This window comes from Biomphalaria glabrata, chromosome 16 (assembly GCF_947242115.1).
Source record: "Biomphalaria glabrata chromosome 16, xgBioGlab47.1, whole genome shotgun sequence".
Taxonomy (NCBI): Eukaryota; Metazoa; Mollusca; class Gastropoda; family Planorbidae; genus Biomphalaria; species Biomphalaria glabrata.
Genome location: NC_074726.1, coordinates 27910714 through 27923668, shown reverse-complemented (window position 1 = coordinate 27923668; position 12955 = coordinate 27910714). Strand labels below are relative to the sequence as shown.

General features: G+C 33.0%; 1 protein-coding gene across 1 annotated transcript; it reads left to right on the top strand.

The window, feature by feature from the left end:
* The first annotated feature begins 609 nt into the window (after window positions 1-609).
* Window positions 610-12631, top strand: LOC106079325 (disintegrin and metalloproteinase domain-containing protein 17-like). The gene is made up of 11 exons (XM_056013573.1): window positions 610-764; window positions 2043-2175; window positions 3342-3475; window positions 3604-3692; window positions 5153-5247; window positions 5590-5645; window positions 8865-8986; window positions 11014-11112; window positions 11205-11300; window positions 12218-12335; window positions 12522-12631. The coding sequence occupies exons 1-11, from the start codon at window positions 719-721 to the stop codon at window positions 12629-12631; spliced, it is 1098 nt and encodes a 365-aa protein (XP_055869548.1). The 5' UTR covers window positions 610-718.
* Window positions 12632-12955: the final 324 nt, after the last annotated feature.

Sequence of the window (12955 nt, the reverse complement as noted above, 5' to 3'; positions counted from 1 at the left end):
ATAGAGTCTAGTATTATAATAGAGTACTAAGGCTTAGTCTAAGCTAGGCTATAGATCTAGATTTTTGCTATAGACAGTAAAGATCAAGATCTAATCATCTTGACTTTTCAGCTTTATGTGTTTGGTTGAGAAAATTTCAAAAGGTGCAATACAAAATATCGTAGAGATCTACCAAATAGATAAGTCAAAGATCTAGAGAATCTAAATCTAGAATAAGAAATCGTCTTCAAGAGCTAAAGATAATTTTGTTAAACTACTTCACGTAATTTTCTAAATAGAAGATTTCTACCAAATAAAAAAAAATGCGGACTAAGCCAGACTACAATTTTTGTTCATTATTTTTATAGCTATTTAATATTATAGATTTGATATAATTTTTATTATAACTAGAATTATATTTTTAATTAGATCTAGATATACATGTTTTTTTTTTACTAGCTCTGGACTATATTTAGTGAATTTTGAGCTTATCTAGCATGTTATGCTACACATTGTTTCATTATTATTGTCATTTTAAGACAAACTCTTCTTTTAAAAAGTTATAAATTAAACGAAAAAGAAAACAACTCAATGTTTACAAAACTAATAGTATAGATCTAGATTCTAGATCTAATAAATACATACACTGATACAGTACTAAAACTTCTCTAGCTTGAGTAAAGTCTATACTCTTAGACTCTAGATCGAGATATATCTAATCTAGGTTGAAATTTAAACTATGTTGGCGTTGAAAAGTTATCAAATATTCTTTGTATATCTCCGTGGTATGGCTTTTTTTTTTTTTAAATATATTTTAACTTATTTTAAGGGTTTCCTTATCATGCTTATAATTTATTATTATAATATTAAATATATAAATATTAATAAATAAATTAATAATAATTATAATATTCTATATATATATATATATTTATATATATATTAAATATATATATAAATATTATAACTTAAACTTAGTCACCGTAGTGTTTAAATTAGTCTAAACTCAGTGACATGGCTGCCTGGTCTTGTGGATTGCACGCTGGACTGTCATTCTGACTTATAAGTGATGGACAGCCCCAGGCTCAAATCCTGCCCGCTCCCATCCCCTGTCGTCCTGCTGGAAATTTGGACTAGGAACAAGGAAGTGAATTAGAAAGAAAAAGAAGGAAGTAAATTATCTTCAACTCTGAAGGAACATCCGAAACATGTAAAATATTTTACAAACATAAAAGGATAAATATAGACCTACATGATCTCATCTAGATCTAGAGCTTTAGTTACTAGCTAGTAACAGTAACATGGACCATTGCCATTTCATGTCATCCTAGGGGAGGGTAGAGATTTAGGCTTGGATGTAATTAGCTGAGGAAATCTGAAACATGTAAAACATTTTTCCATTGAACACCATCTTAATTTTTTTATGGTAATTATCATGGTGGACTAGTGGTTTGTGGTTAATATGGTGGTGTGGTTGTAGTATATTTTGCCCTTTTAGAATCTTTCAAAGCATCCTGTCATGTCATATTTTTACCCAATCTTGATGCATTTTGATAACTTTAACCTTGCAAGAGTGCAACTGGGTTTCTTCTAGGTACTACTTTCTCAATAATCTAAAAACTTTTTCAGTTTTATATCACATGGCCAGACAGTTCATGCATGAGGAGCCAACCTTATTACATCATTATACTTATATTTACTTTTTACTTTTTAGAATAGACTTTAATAATTATTTAGAAAAAAACATGTTCACCCCCAACAAACCAAATGTACTTGCATCACTAAATAATTGTGTCTGTTACATTTATATGTGTATTTATGTTTATGTATGTTGTGTGTGTGTTTGTTTGTTTCTTGTAGTCTCCCTTGTTCTATTGTTCAGTATGTTCACGATTTCACGGTTTACTCTGAAGTGTGTCAGTAGTGTGTATTCACTGTGTATTAGTCTCTGCTGGTTGTTCTCTCTTTGTTTCATGTTAATAAAAATGGAGTGTAACTTTAAACATCAGTATTGTTAAGTGTATTGTGATAATATAACAGTGTCAATGATACTTTTATATCAGTTATAGGAGTCATCAGCATGTCGAATCTAAAATACTTTGAAACCTTTTCCTACATTGGCGTTTCAACACGTGTCAGGAGATTCTCTGGTACTAAGGAACTTTACACACAAGTGAAATTCAAAGCTTTTAACAGGTATTAAACAAGAAATGGTCATGCAACATGAGCAATTTTTCTTAATTGCTTGCATACCCCTAGGAAAAAAACTGTCTTATTACTTAATTATTTTAAGTGTTCCTTCTAAAAGTTAGTTTTCCTGACTGACTCTGCAAGCCATTCCTAATTGCTCAAATGGAACTTGGTAACAAGCAATAGAAAAAGGAATACCTTTTAAAAACAAAGCTTATCTGCTGAGTACTGCCTTTATCTGAAAATTACGGGGTTTATCTTTCTTTCTGCTGTATAAAATAAATTAATTAGTACTAAATGATTAACTAATTTGTTAATCTTTGGATTGATTTGTGTATGTGTAGCATTTATTCTTCCCTTTTCAAAATCATACAAAATAATTATTCACCAACAATTAATTAACTAATTGTTTACTTTTTTAAATTGATTCATGTCTTGTCAGGTTTAATGAATAATTGTGCAAACTTTTAACTTGATCCGAGAATATGAGTTGGGAGAAAAAACATTTTACCAGACAGAGTGAGATGATATTAAACTTTGTTAAAAAGAGTTCTTTTATGGTTTTGTCCTAATATATGAACAAGAAAATAGCTTTCATGAGTCCTTAATTGGTTTATTATGTTTTTATAGGTGTCTGCTTTAATATTTTACATCTTATTTACTGTTATCATTTGGGAATCAAGTAACATCTTTGGCCAGTGTTACATATTAAAGAACATTATACTATACTTTAAAACAAATATTTTAGTAGTTCCTATAATCACTTATGTGTGTGACACTGTGGTAAATGGCTTGGCTTCTGAACCTGGATGGCGGTGGGTTACCCTAATTAGGATTCAGGTGAAGACTGGTATTTTGAGCTTCAGGAATTCTTAGGATGTCCCTAAGTTCACCTGTATACCTTTCATTACATCCTATCCCAAACTTTTGGCAGGATGGTGAATCAAGGACAGTGGAGACAATAGTCCTAGGTTCATACCACAAGACCAGGCAGCCATCTTTGTGCTGATCATGACCTGTCTGCGATAAGAACAAATGAGCTTTACTTCTTCCCCATGGACTGTAAGACCTGAAATGGAACATATTTTATAATCACATTTTCTAAGGTTGTGCAAGACTGAAGATATTGTGTTACTAACTATTAAAATTTTGTTTCACTTCTTTTCATTCAGAAACTTTGTTCTTGTTTTAAAATCTGGCACTGATGTATTGGCTGAAGGATTTAGTGCTCAACTTGTTGGTCCAGATGGGCAGATGAGTTCATTTCATGTGGATCAAAACATATTTTTTTCTGGCCACCTTTTGGGTTAGTTTTCTTTAGGATTTAATGATATTTAAAAATTAATTTTATCTTAATCTAAATGGTAATTTTTAAAAAATGCACTGATCAGTTCAAATAAAAATTGTTTATTATTCATCTTTTTTCCTATACAGAAGATCCAGAAGTCAGAGTTGCTGGCCATATGGAAGATGCACTTTTCTCAATTCAAATATTTGATTACAATGTTACTTATTCAATTGAGGTAAACATTTTCTTGTATGTAACAGGATAATGAATCTACAGCTTCCTTTAGTCAAAAAGGGACTAAAGATCATCTCATATAACTAAGCTATGGTTGGAATGATGTTGCCCACATAAGTAATGTGTTCAAAGGAACGGAATTTGCTGATACATTATTGAAACAGCGGCACCACAGATTCTGCCAGAGTAAACTGTAAATTGACTCCTGATTGTACTGAGATCTGAATTCATATCTTACCTGTAAGCTTCTTAAGAATTACTGACTCCTGATTGTACTCAGCATTGACTCCCAAAGCCTTTTCCATGTTTGGGTATAGACACAATACATCAGAGATTTGAATTCATATCTTACCTGTAAGCTTCTTAGGAGTCACTGACTCCTGATTGTCCTTGGCATTGACTCCCAAAGCCTTTCCCATGTTTGGGTATAGACGTGGGGCAGCAGAGATTTGAATTCATAGCTTACCTCTCCTAGGTGGGTAGCCAGCCAAGCCTAATGAGCCCCTTTCGCCTAAAGCTTACTGGTTTAGATACCAGCTTTTTATGAAGAATACTTCAACTAGATAGCAGTAAACTGTTACAAACAGTTCTGTGCTAACAAGGTTTGTTTTTGGTTATAGACTAGATTGTTTTTGTTTCACATTTTTTTAAATTTTCCTTCAGAAAATGTTTTTTCTCCCATTTCCTATTCTCGGATCAAGTTAAAAGTTTGCATAATTATTCATTAAATTTGACAAAATTAAACCATAAAATACACTTATAAAAACATAATAAAACAATAAAGGATCTATAAAACTATTTTCTTGTTCATATGTTAGGACAAATCTATATAAGAACTCTTTATAACAAAGCTTATATCAACTCACTCTGTCTGTTTTATTTTTAACTGTTATTGGTCCCATTGATAGGGACACTAGCAATACATGGAGCATGCCTAAATTTGGTAGATGACACAAAATGATAACCTGCACATTCTGGGCTTTATCTTCATAGCATACTTACAAAGCATTCTAGCTTACTATGCAATCCATAATCTGTTATATTATTAAATGTGCACGAGACTGTCTAAACATTTGAACATAAGGCACATGTTTGAAAGCTGAATAGATTTATGATATGCTCAATTATTGGATGTCATTTTTAGTTTTTTTTATCTGATGTACAATGGTAATAGGGATGGCTTCCTGGTTGGGATGGCTGCTTGGTCATGTGGTATGCGGGCTGGACTGTTGTTCGATCATGTTGGTGGTCCAAGGCTTATACCTCTGCCATCCCCCATCATTCTGTGGGAAGTTATGGCTAGGAAGTAGATTATCTTCAACTCTGAAGGAACATATGAAACATGACAAATAAACAAACAAAACAAATGGAATTTTAAAAGATTAGACTTAACTTGTTCAGTTCCTTTACTTCAATTTTCTCTTGAATTCAAAATTAAATTAAGTTGATTCCACTACACAGCCTGCAGTGAATGTCTTGCACCCCTCCAACAATCCAGACAATCATACACATGTGGCTTATCGCAGCTGTGACATAAAACACAGGCCTCAAAAATGGTATCTACATTTTTAGTCTATTTTCTCATTGCTTTAGTTTTAAATTTAGACATGATTATCTTCATTATAATATAATAATTAAGGCTGGAATGAGGAGACTTTTGCTTTGTAGATTGTCATAACTTTTTCATGTAGATGTTTGTTAACTGTTGTAAATATATTAGGCCTTTAGTAATTTCATGCCCTGGGTTGCGAAATTTCCATGGAGTGCTTTGTTTAAAAAAAAATATCTTATCCATTATTTGACTCGTAAAATTTCCAGTTCAAAAGTATGAACACAATATAAAAAAAAAAGCTGTGCCTGTTAATACAAAACCTATAATTTCTTTCTTTATACTTGAGTGTTGCTGGCCTTTGCAACCAACAGCTGAATGTAGAACCTGTTCTTACAATGGGAGGTAAGTGAACATTCGTTTTAACTGAAAAAATGTAACATCACAAGCCAAATATTAAAATTCCTTTAAAAAAGAAAAATCTTGTCAAAAGGGGAAAAACTATGCCCTTAAAATTTTCCCTTATTCCATATCAAACAAAATAATTAATTATATATTTATAGCTTTTATATAGCGCTACTTTCATTCTTATAGCATGCTCAGAGCGCTTTGGTCCAATCTCATTTGTGGACCGGTGGGAGGGAGGGGGTATCTAGGAGTTGGTTTTCCGTGCTGCCTTTAGGCGCTCAGTAAATGCAACTCTGCCCGAGTCGGGTGTCGAACCTCGAGCCCCCTTCTAGGTAGCCAAGACAAGCCAAGTTCAAGCGCGCTTAGCCTCTCGACCACGCTTCCCACTAATTGGGTATTTTTTAAAATTGATTAATGTTTTGTTAGGTAGCAAAAATAATTGTTTAAAATATCAGGTTGATTGGAGAATGCATGGGTGAGAAACAATTTTTTAAGGTCACTTAATCTTACGAATCTAGCCATATCTGTGAATACTGAAGGATTAGTTGACCTTGTTGGTATTAAACAAAAAAGATTAAGCACCAGTAATTAATTGACTAATTGGTTACTTTTTAAAATTATATATATTCATGTCTTGTCTGTGCCAATGAATGATTGTGCAAAGTTTCAACTTGATATGAGAATAGGTGTGGGAGAAATAATGTGTATACACTTTTTACCAGATAGTGAGTTGATATAAGCTTTGTAAAAAATTGTTTGTTTTTTTAAATCAGTCCTTCCTTTATGAAACTGATGGTTGTCTATAATTTCTCATTCTATTTATTTCTTGTAATGGTTCTGCATTTGTTAAATAAAGTTCTTCTGTAAACAGTCTAGCTAATAATTTCTACTTAAGACACTGCAGTAAATGTTTACGTAGTTTTTGAAGGAATCTGGTGTGAATGCATATTTTGTTTTCTTTAGTTATAATGTCTTATTTGGTGTAATGCACAAATTGTAAGACAAATTTCCTTATGGATAATAAAGATACTAATTATTAATGTTTTGTTTGGTGTAATGCACAAATTGTACGACAAATTTATATTTATAATAAAGATACTGATTATTATTATTATTATTCAACACTTTACTAAATACAAAGAAACATTTGAGTCAAGTGCAGCAATTACCCCTAAAGGCATGTTCAAATTAAAAGCCATATAATGTATAACGCAAAATTGAATTGATTATATTCTGAAAAATTATAATGGTCAAACCAAAGTTTTCACTGTTTGGCAAGACCTTTGGCCCCAAAACACCCCTTTAGAAAGAGAACTATATGGAGAGCTCCCTGATTTGGAAACCACTGCACAGTTCATCTCATATATTGGTCTAGTCATTTGAACACTCCTACATAATAATGAGAACAAGGAATAAGAACTGTTTGGCAAGTTAGGTAGTTATTATTTTTCCCAAAGATATGCTGTTAAACACATGGCTATTCATTTCGAAATGCAAAGAATGTCTAGTGTGATAATTCTCACTGAAAGCTATTCAAAATTAAATGGTGTAAGCCAAATTTAATTTTAAGATGATTGAACAATTGTAACAACCAAAATTGAGCTTTCACTGTACCAAGTAGTTCTTTTTTCCTAAAGATATACATGAACTCTTAAATTTATTGGAAAATTGTTAGAGCTGCTTTCGAAATACCCATCCACCCAGTATCCACCCAAGGGGCGTTTGCAAGCTTATAGGAGGAATTACAGATGCCCACCAAACTTTGACCGCAGCTGTGTATCAAGGATTGGCCTCTTTAGTCACACAACAAGTTGAAAATGGAAAAGGTTATCTCTCGAGACGTAAAATGTCACAGGAGGATATGTAAAAAAAAAAAGTTGTAGGCACCAATAAACATGAATGTGTTCTTTTCAAAATGTTATTACAAGATTTAAAAATTCATAACCTTTGACCTGTACATATTAATTACTATCACTACAGTTCTCATTCTAGTAATGAATATAATATCTGAACTTTATTCACCATCGTGTGATCCATTTTTGGTGAACCAGTTGAATTGCAGTTGAACCAGTTAACCATGAACTATTTCCATACCATGTCTTTTTAAATTGTTATCATGGCAACCCGGTGGTTAAAACCCTAAACTTCTAAAGAGAAATCTCACAAATGTGACTCATTTCAAGAAATGTTTTATTTAATTTGGCAATTCTTGATATCCAGCCTAGTCAGCTCAAACATGGCCTTTCCCCACACAGAACACATCTCACATTGCGTTGCAAAGGGAGTGTACTTTTGTAGCTTTAGCATGTGCTGTTTTAAGACTAAATTTGTGTGATGTAGCTCCACACAGGTTATCCAACCACACCTTAACTCTTTCAGTGCGGCATTACTCTCAGTGAGTAACTTCGCTATCGATTAACTTGGAATACAATATAACGTTAAACTTTTTATTTCTCTCTTTATTATTTTTTTTTTTGCATTTGAGAGTGATTGTTCTTTGTTCTGATTGTAAATTGAATGTAGGATAAAGATCTTTTTAAAAATGACAACATTATACATGTGGTTCTACTTTTTTTAATATCACGTGACCCAAACTATTTAAATAATACAATTTTATTGTGCATTAAAAAAAAATCTTTTATTAAATTTAAAGTGACAAATATTGTAGTGCGGTATGTTTCTTTGGCCAATAATTAAAAAGCAGGGTGTCATCAGGCCAGCACTATGGCCAACCCCCTTTTACTTTCCCCAACTAAAGCTAGGTACCTATTAGAGTTGGGTGGACTATGTTTCTTTGGCCAATAATTAAAAAGCAGGGTGTCATCAGGCCAGCACTATGACCAACCCCCTTTTACTTTCACCAACTAAAGCTAGGTACCTATTAGAGTTGGGTGGATTATATTTCTTTGGCCAATAATTAACAAGCAGGGTGTCATCAGGCCAGCACTATGACCAACCCCCTTTTACTTTCACCAACTAAAGCTAGGTACCTATTAGAGTTGGGTGGACTAAGAGATGCCATCTAAAAATCATAAAATTAAAAAATCCCAGTCTTCACTAGGATTTAAACGCAGGACCCCAGGTTCAGAAGACAAGGGCTTAACCATTCAGCCACCCGGCCCCCATGTAAAGACATGAATTTACCCCCAATATAAATGAAAAAGAAAAAACTACTATTTGGCCTGCCTGTTTTTTTTGTTTGTTTCTCCCTGTCAGATTTCAAGAAGCGCTTCAGACGAAAAGTTTCTCATGACATCTGCATTATTTATCTTGTAGCTGATAATGATTTCTTCACTCATCGCTGCCGGAGACATTTTTTGCATTGCTCTTCACTGATGGTATTGTGTACCTTGCTTTGGATGTATCTGTTTTTATTTATCTATTACTATTGGGTTTTAATTTACCTTGGGTTGAGCTCTGACCACCTGTTGTTGACTATGAAAGTAATAGAGGTGTCGGCTTGGTTGTGCGGTATGCACTTTAGATTGTCGTCTTATTTTTCCTGAGTTTGAACCGTCGCCACCTCCTTTCCGTGTCATCCTGCAGTAGGTTTGAACTAGGAAGTCATCATCTTCATTTCTGAATAAACATCCAAAATATATAAAATAAACAAGCAAGATATAAAAAAAAACTTAAAAAAAAAAACAACAAATTTTATCTAAAAGGGGAAGAACTGTGCCCTTAAAACTTTATCAATAATGTACAAGTTATTTCCCTTATTTGATATCAAAGAAAATAATTAATTACCAATAATTAATTGACTATTAAGAGTATTTTTGTTTATTGATTCATGCTTTGTTAGGTACAATAAATAATTGTTTTAACTATCTAGTTGATCCAAGAATGTGTGAGGGAGAAATAGCATTAGCTATTATTTAAGGGGACTAAACCCAACACATTTAGCCATATCTGTGAATACTAAAGTATTAATTTCTCTTGTTGGTATCAAACAAAATAGTATATTACCAGTAATTAATTGTCTAATTTGTTACTTTTTCTTATTGATTCTTGTCTTTTCTGTGCCAATGAATAATTGTGCAATGTTTCAACTTGATCCGAGAATGGGTGTGGGAGAAATAATGTGTACACACTTTTTACCAGACAAACAGACAGAGTGAATTGATATAAGCTTTGTAACAAAACAGAGGTAACCTTTCAGCTAAGAAATGAGTAGTAAAGTTCCCCTTTCAGACCTTGCCATCGATAGTGCAGATGATGTAAAGGTCATCTGTTTCAGTAGCCCATGGTAAATGAGGGTGTCATGTGTCCAGAACAGTGACCAGCTCCCTTTACTTTTCCCCAACTAGTGTCAGGTACCCATTCCAGCTGGGTGGATTCAGAGGTTCCCTCAAGATCCCGAAATTAAAAATCCTAGTCTTCACCAGGATTGAATCCTATGCTCTTCCTAGTTTGGAAGCACTTCACCACTCAGCTACAGCACATCCAAGAATCTATTAAAAGTGATATAAATCTGCTCATTTTAGTTATAACTGAAGGCTGACATCTTTAGATTTTGACATAAAAAAAAATACATTCATTCTCATAATCTGATAGATACACATCTTTAATAGTCATTTCAACTGTTACAGCAAATAGCAATGATCAGTTTCATGAGAAGTGGGTCGTCATTACTGGTTGGTTTAGATATATGTTATATTATTACATCCATACAAATGTTGATGGTCATCGAGTAAAGCTGTTGATTTCTGTCTCAAACTCAAATCTTGAATTTTTACTTTGGGATTTGTAATACTGATGGTTTTAGGTTGTTACTTGAACTTGCCAGGCAGCTGCTCAATGAAGAAACTCTTAACTTATTGTAAAGCAACTATCAACAACTAACCCTTTATATAGATTATAGATCCTATCTATATATCTATGTTTTTTCTAAACTTATGTTTTTCTAAACTTATGTTTTTTCTTAACTTCTGCTCTTATCAAAACTAAAGTAAAACTGCAGAGGTACATTCCATGTTCCATATGCTAGGACAAATTTGTACAAATGCTCCTTCTTCCCAAGTGTTATTAGAGCATGGAATGGATTGCCTGGGCCAGCCAGGAAAACCAATGACTTGGCAGAATTTAAGTCATTGGTTAACATGCATGACTAGATTGACCTAGGAACACACATAGAACTTAATCATCTTCTTCTTTGAAGTAAAATCTGTATTTTATAAGATAAGATAAGAAGCTTTGTAATGCATTTAATGAATTTCATTAATTTATTGAAGTTCATTGAAACACCAAAAGTCTAACTAAATTGAGTAAGCCTATTAGTTTGTGAAACATAATTGCTTGTTTAGAATATGTTTCTTCTTAACAGTTCTTGTTAGTACTATGCTGTGTTTTTTTTTTATTCTTTCAGATTAATTTTATACAAAATGTTGATGTCATATTCAGAAATTCAGTTTTTGTGGATTCTTCTGGCAAAACTTACGAAGGTGTAGGAATTCAGATTGGAATGGTAGGCTTGACAATGAAATTTAGATAGATGTACTTATAAGAGCAAAGCAGGTTTGAAGTCCTTGACCTTTTTCTCTTTTGGTGAATTTTCAGCTTGTTTTATACACTGCTTATACTTATACTGCGGAGTTGTCTGTGAATCATTTCAATGCTAAAGGGATTAATTGGAATCATCAGTCAAAACTAGATGTGAGTAAAAAAAAATACCCATAAAAACACAATAAAAAACTTACAAAAACTACAAGTAAAAGAAAAAAATTTTTTTTTCTCTACTCAGGTTTAAGATGCATGATGCATGTCTTTCTTGTAAAAATTGACAATTGATTAAGCTACCTTATATTCTCAATCCAAAGCCCATCCATCCATCAAGTGGCACTACAGCCCATCGGGGGCCTGGCCTGCTCAAGCACATCTTTCCATTCTGGGCTTTATGTCTCCATGCCTAGGTTCTTTACAAAACAAAAGTCATCCATTTCCATAAATTGGTTGTTTTTCATTGTGATCTGTCAGTTTTTTTTAATCTTTCATGACAATATTTTCTTAAATGACTGGGCTGTTAACATCTGGGGGGCGCTGCTCCGTTCAGCTCTCTGGATAGCGACCTTTATTTTCAGGTAAGGTTCCCTAGCCTTTGTGGATCACTCCACTTCCTGCAAGGCAGTAGGTTTGATTCATCCCTGGTATTTTATTTCCCCGGTATCCACCATATCTGGAGGGCATTCCCCTATCTTCCACCTGGGGGAGGCACTCGATGGGAGAAAACAATCCAAAGCCCACTTTCTGATTCTAAAAAGTAAATAACACAAGGCTATCAAATCATTTTTATACTTTGCCACAAAGCTTACATTGTGTTCTACTGAATTCAAATGTTTTGCTGGTACCATAACCTTCATGTAATTTATTAGAAAAGTAAAAATGAATGTTTTTAATTTTTTTTTTAAATTGATGATTTTTTAGGCAATTGTTATAAATAGTTAAAAATAAAAATGTACCAGTAACAGACCATTCTATTAAGGATTGCGGTCATTAGCCGTGGTTCCATTGTAATAATATCTGTCATAGATTATCATGGTGTAAAGAAAGTCATTTCTAAAAATATCTTGCAGTCATTCTCCTATTTCATGGGATACCTGAGAAAGCAGTTCTGCTTGTGTCACCTGTTGACTAGCTATGTGATGCCTGGTCATGTTTTTGGGAACTCCTTCCTGGGAGAGATTTGTGCTGGTAGGTACTATCAGTATTCTACAGAGAGGCAAGGAGATGCTGACCTAATATAATTAACTGATCAAAGTTTGACCTATTCACTCAAGTATAGTAAAGTTAAACTGAGCAGATACAATTAGGCTTTCCTATTTCTTGTTTCGCTTTAAACACAGGTTTCTGTTTTTTTTATTCTTGTTATTTTCTCAGTGAAAAATGGATCTAACTCTAGTAAAAATACTGGGTTCACTAGTGATATGGATGAGGGGATGGATTTAATGTTGACTCAGCATTTGAATCTACTTATTGCTCATGGTTAGTTTTTTTTTTCTGTTTCACTTTTATGTTTTATCTCTGGAGATTAAAAAAAAAATGTTATGAGTTGTTTTTTTTTACAAAGCTTATATCAACTCACTCTGCCAAAAGTTTGTACACATTATTTCTTCCACACCTAAGCAGAAATTTTGTACCATTATTTCTTTTACCTGCAAACACAAGAATCAATTTAAAATAATTACCAAATAGTTATTCAACTATTGGTAATTAATTATTTTGTTTATCTTAAACAAGGGAAAGAATTAGTACTTGACTAAAGTGGTGGTATAAGCTGAATTAGTCCCCTTTATGATTTTACCATCACAAAA

Coding starts and splice junctions, on each gene's coding strand:
- LOC106079325 (XM_056013573.1), top strand. CDS start 719: ATGTTGGCGTTGAAAAGTTATCAAATATTCTTTGTATATCTCCGTG. Junction 11,113..11,204: donor TAGGAATTCAGATTGGAATG/GTAGGCTTGACA, acceptor GTGAATTTTCAG/CTTGTTTTATACACTGCTTA. Junction 11,301..12,217: donor ATCATCAGTCAAAACTAGAT/GTGAGTAAAAAA, acceptor AATATCTTGCAG/TCATTCTCCTATTTCATGGG.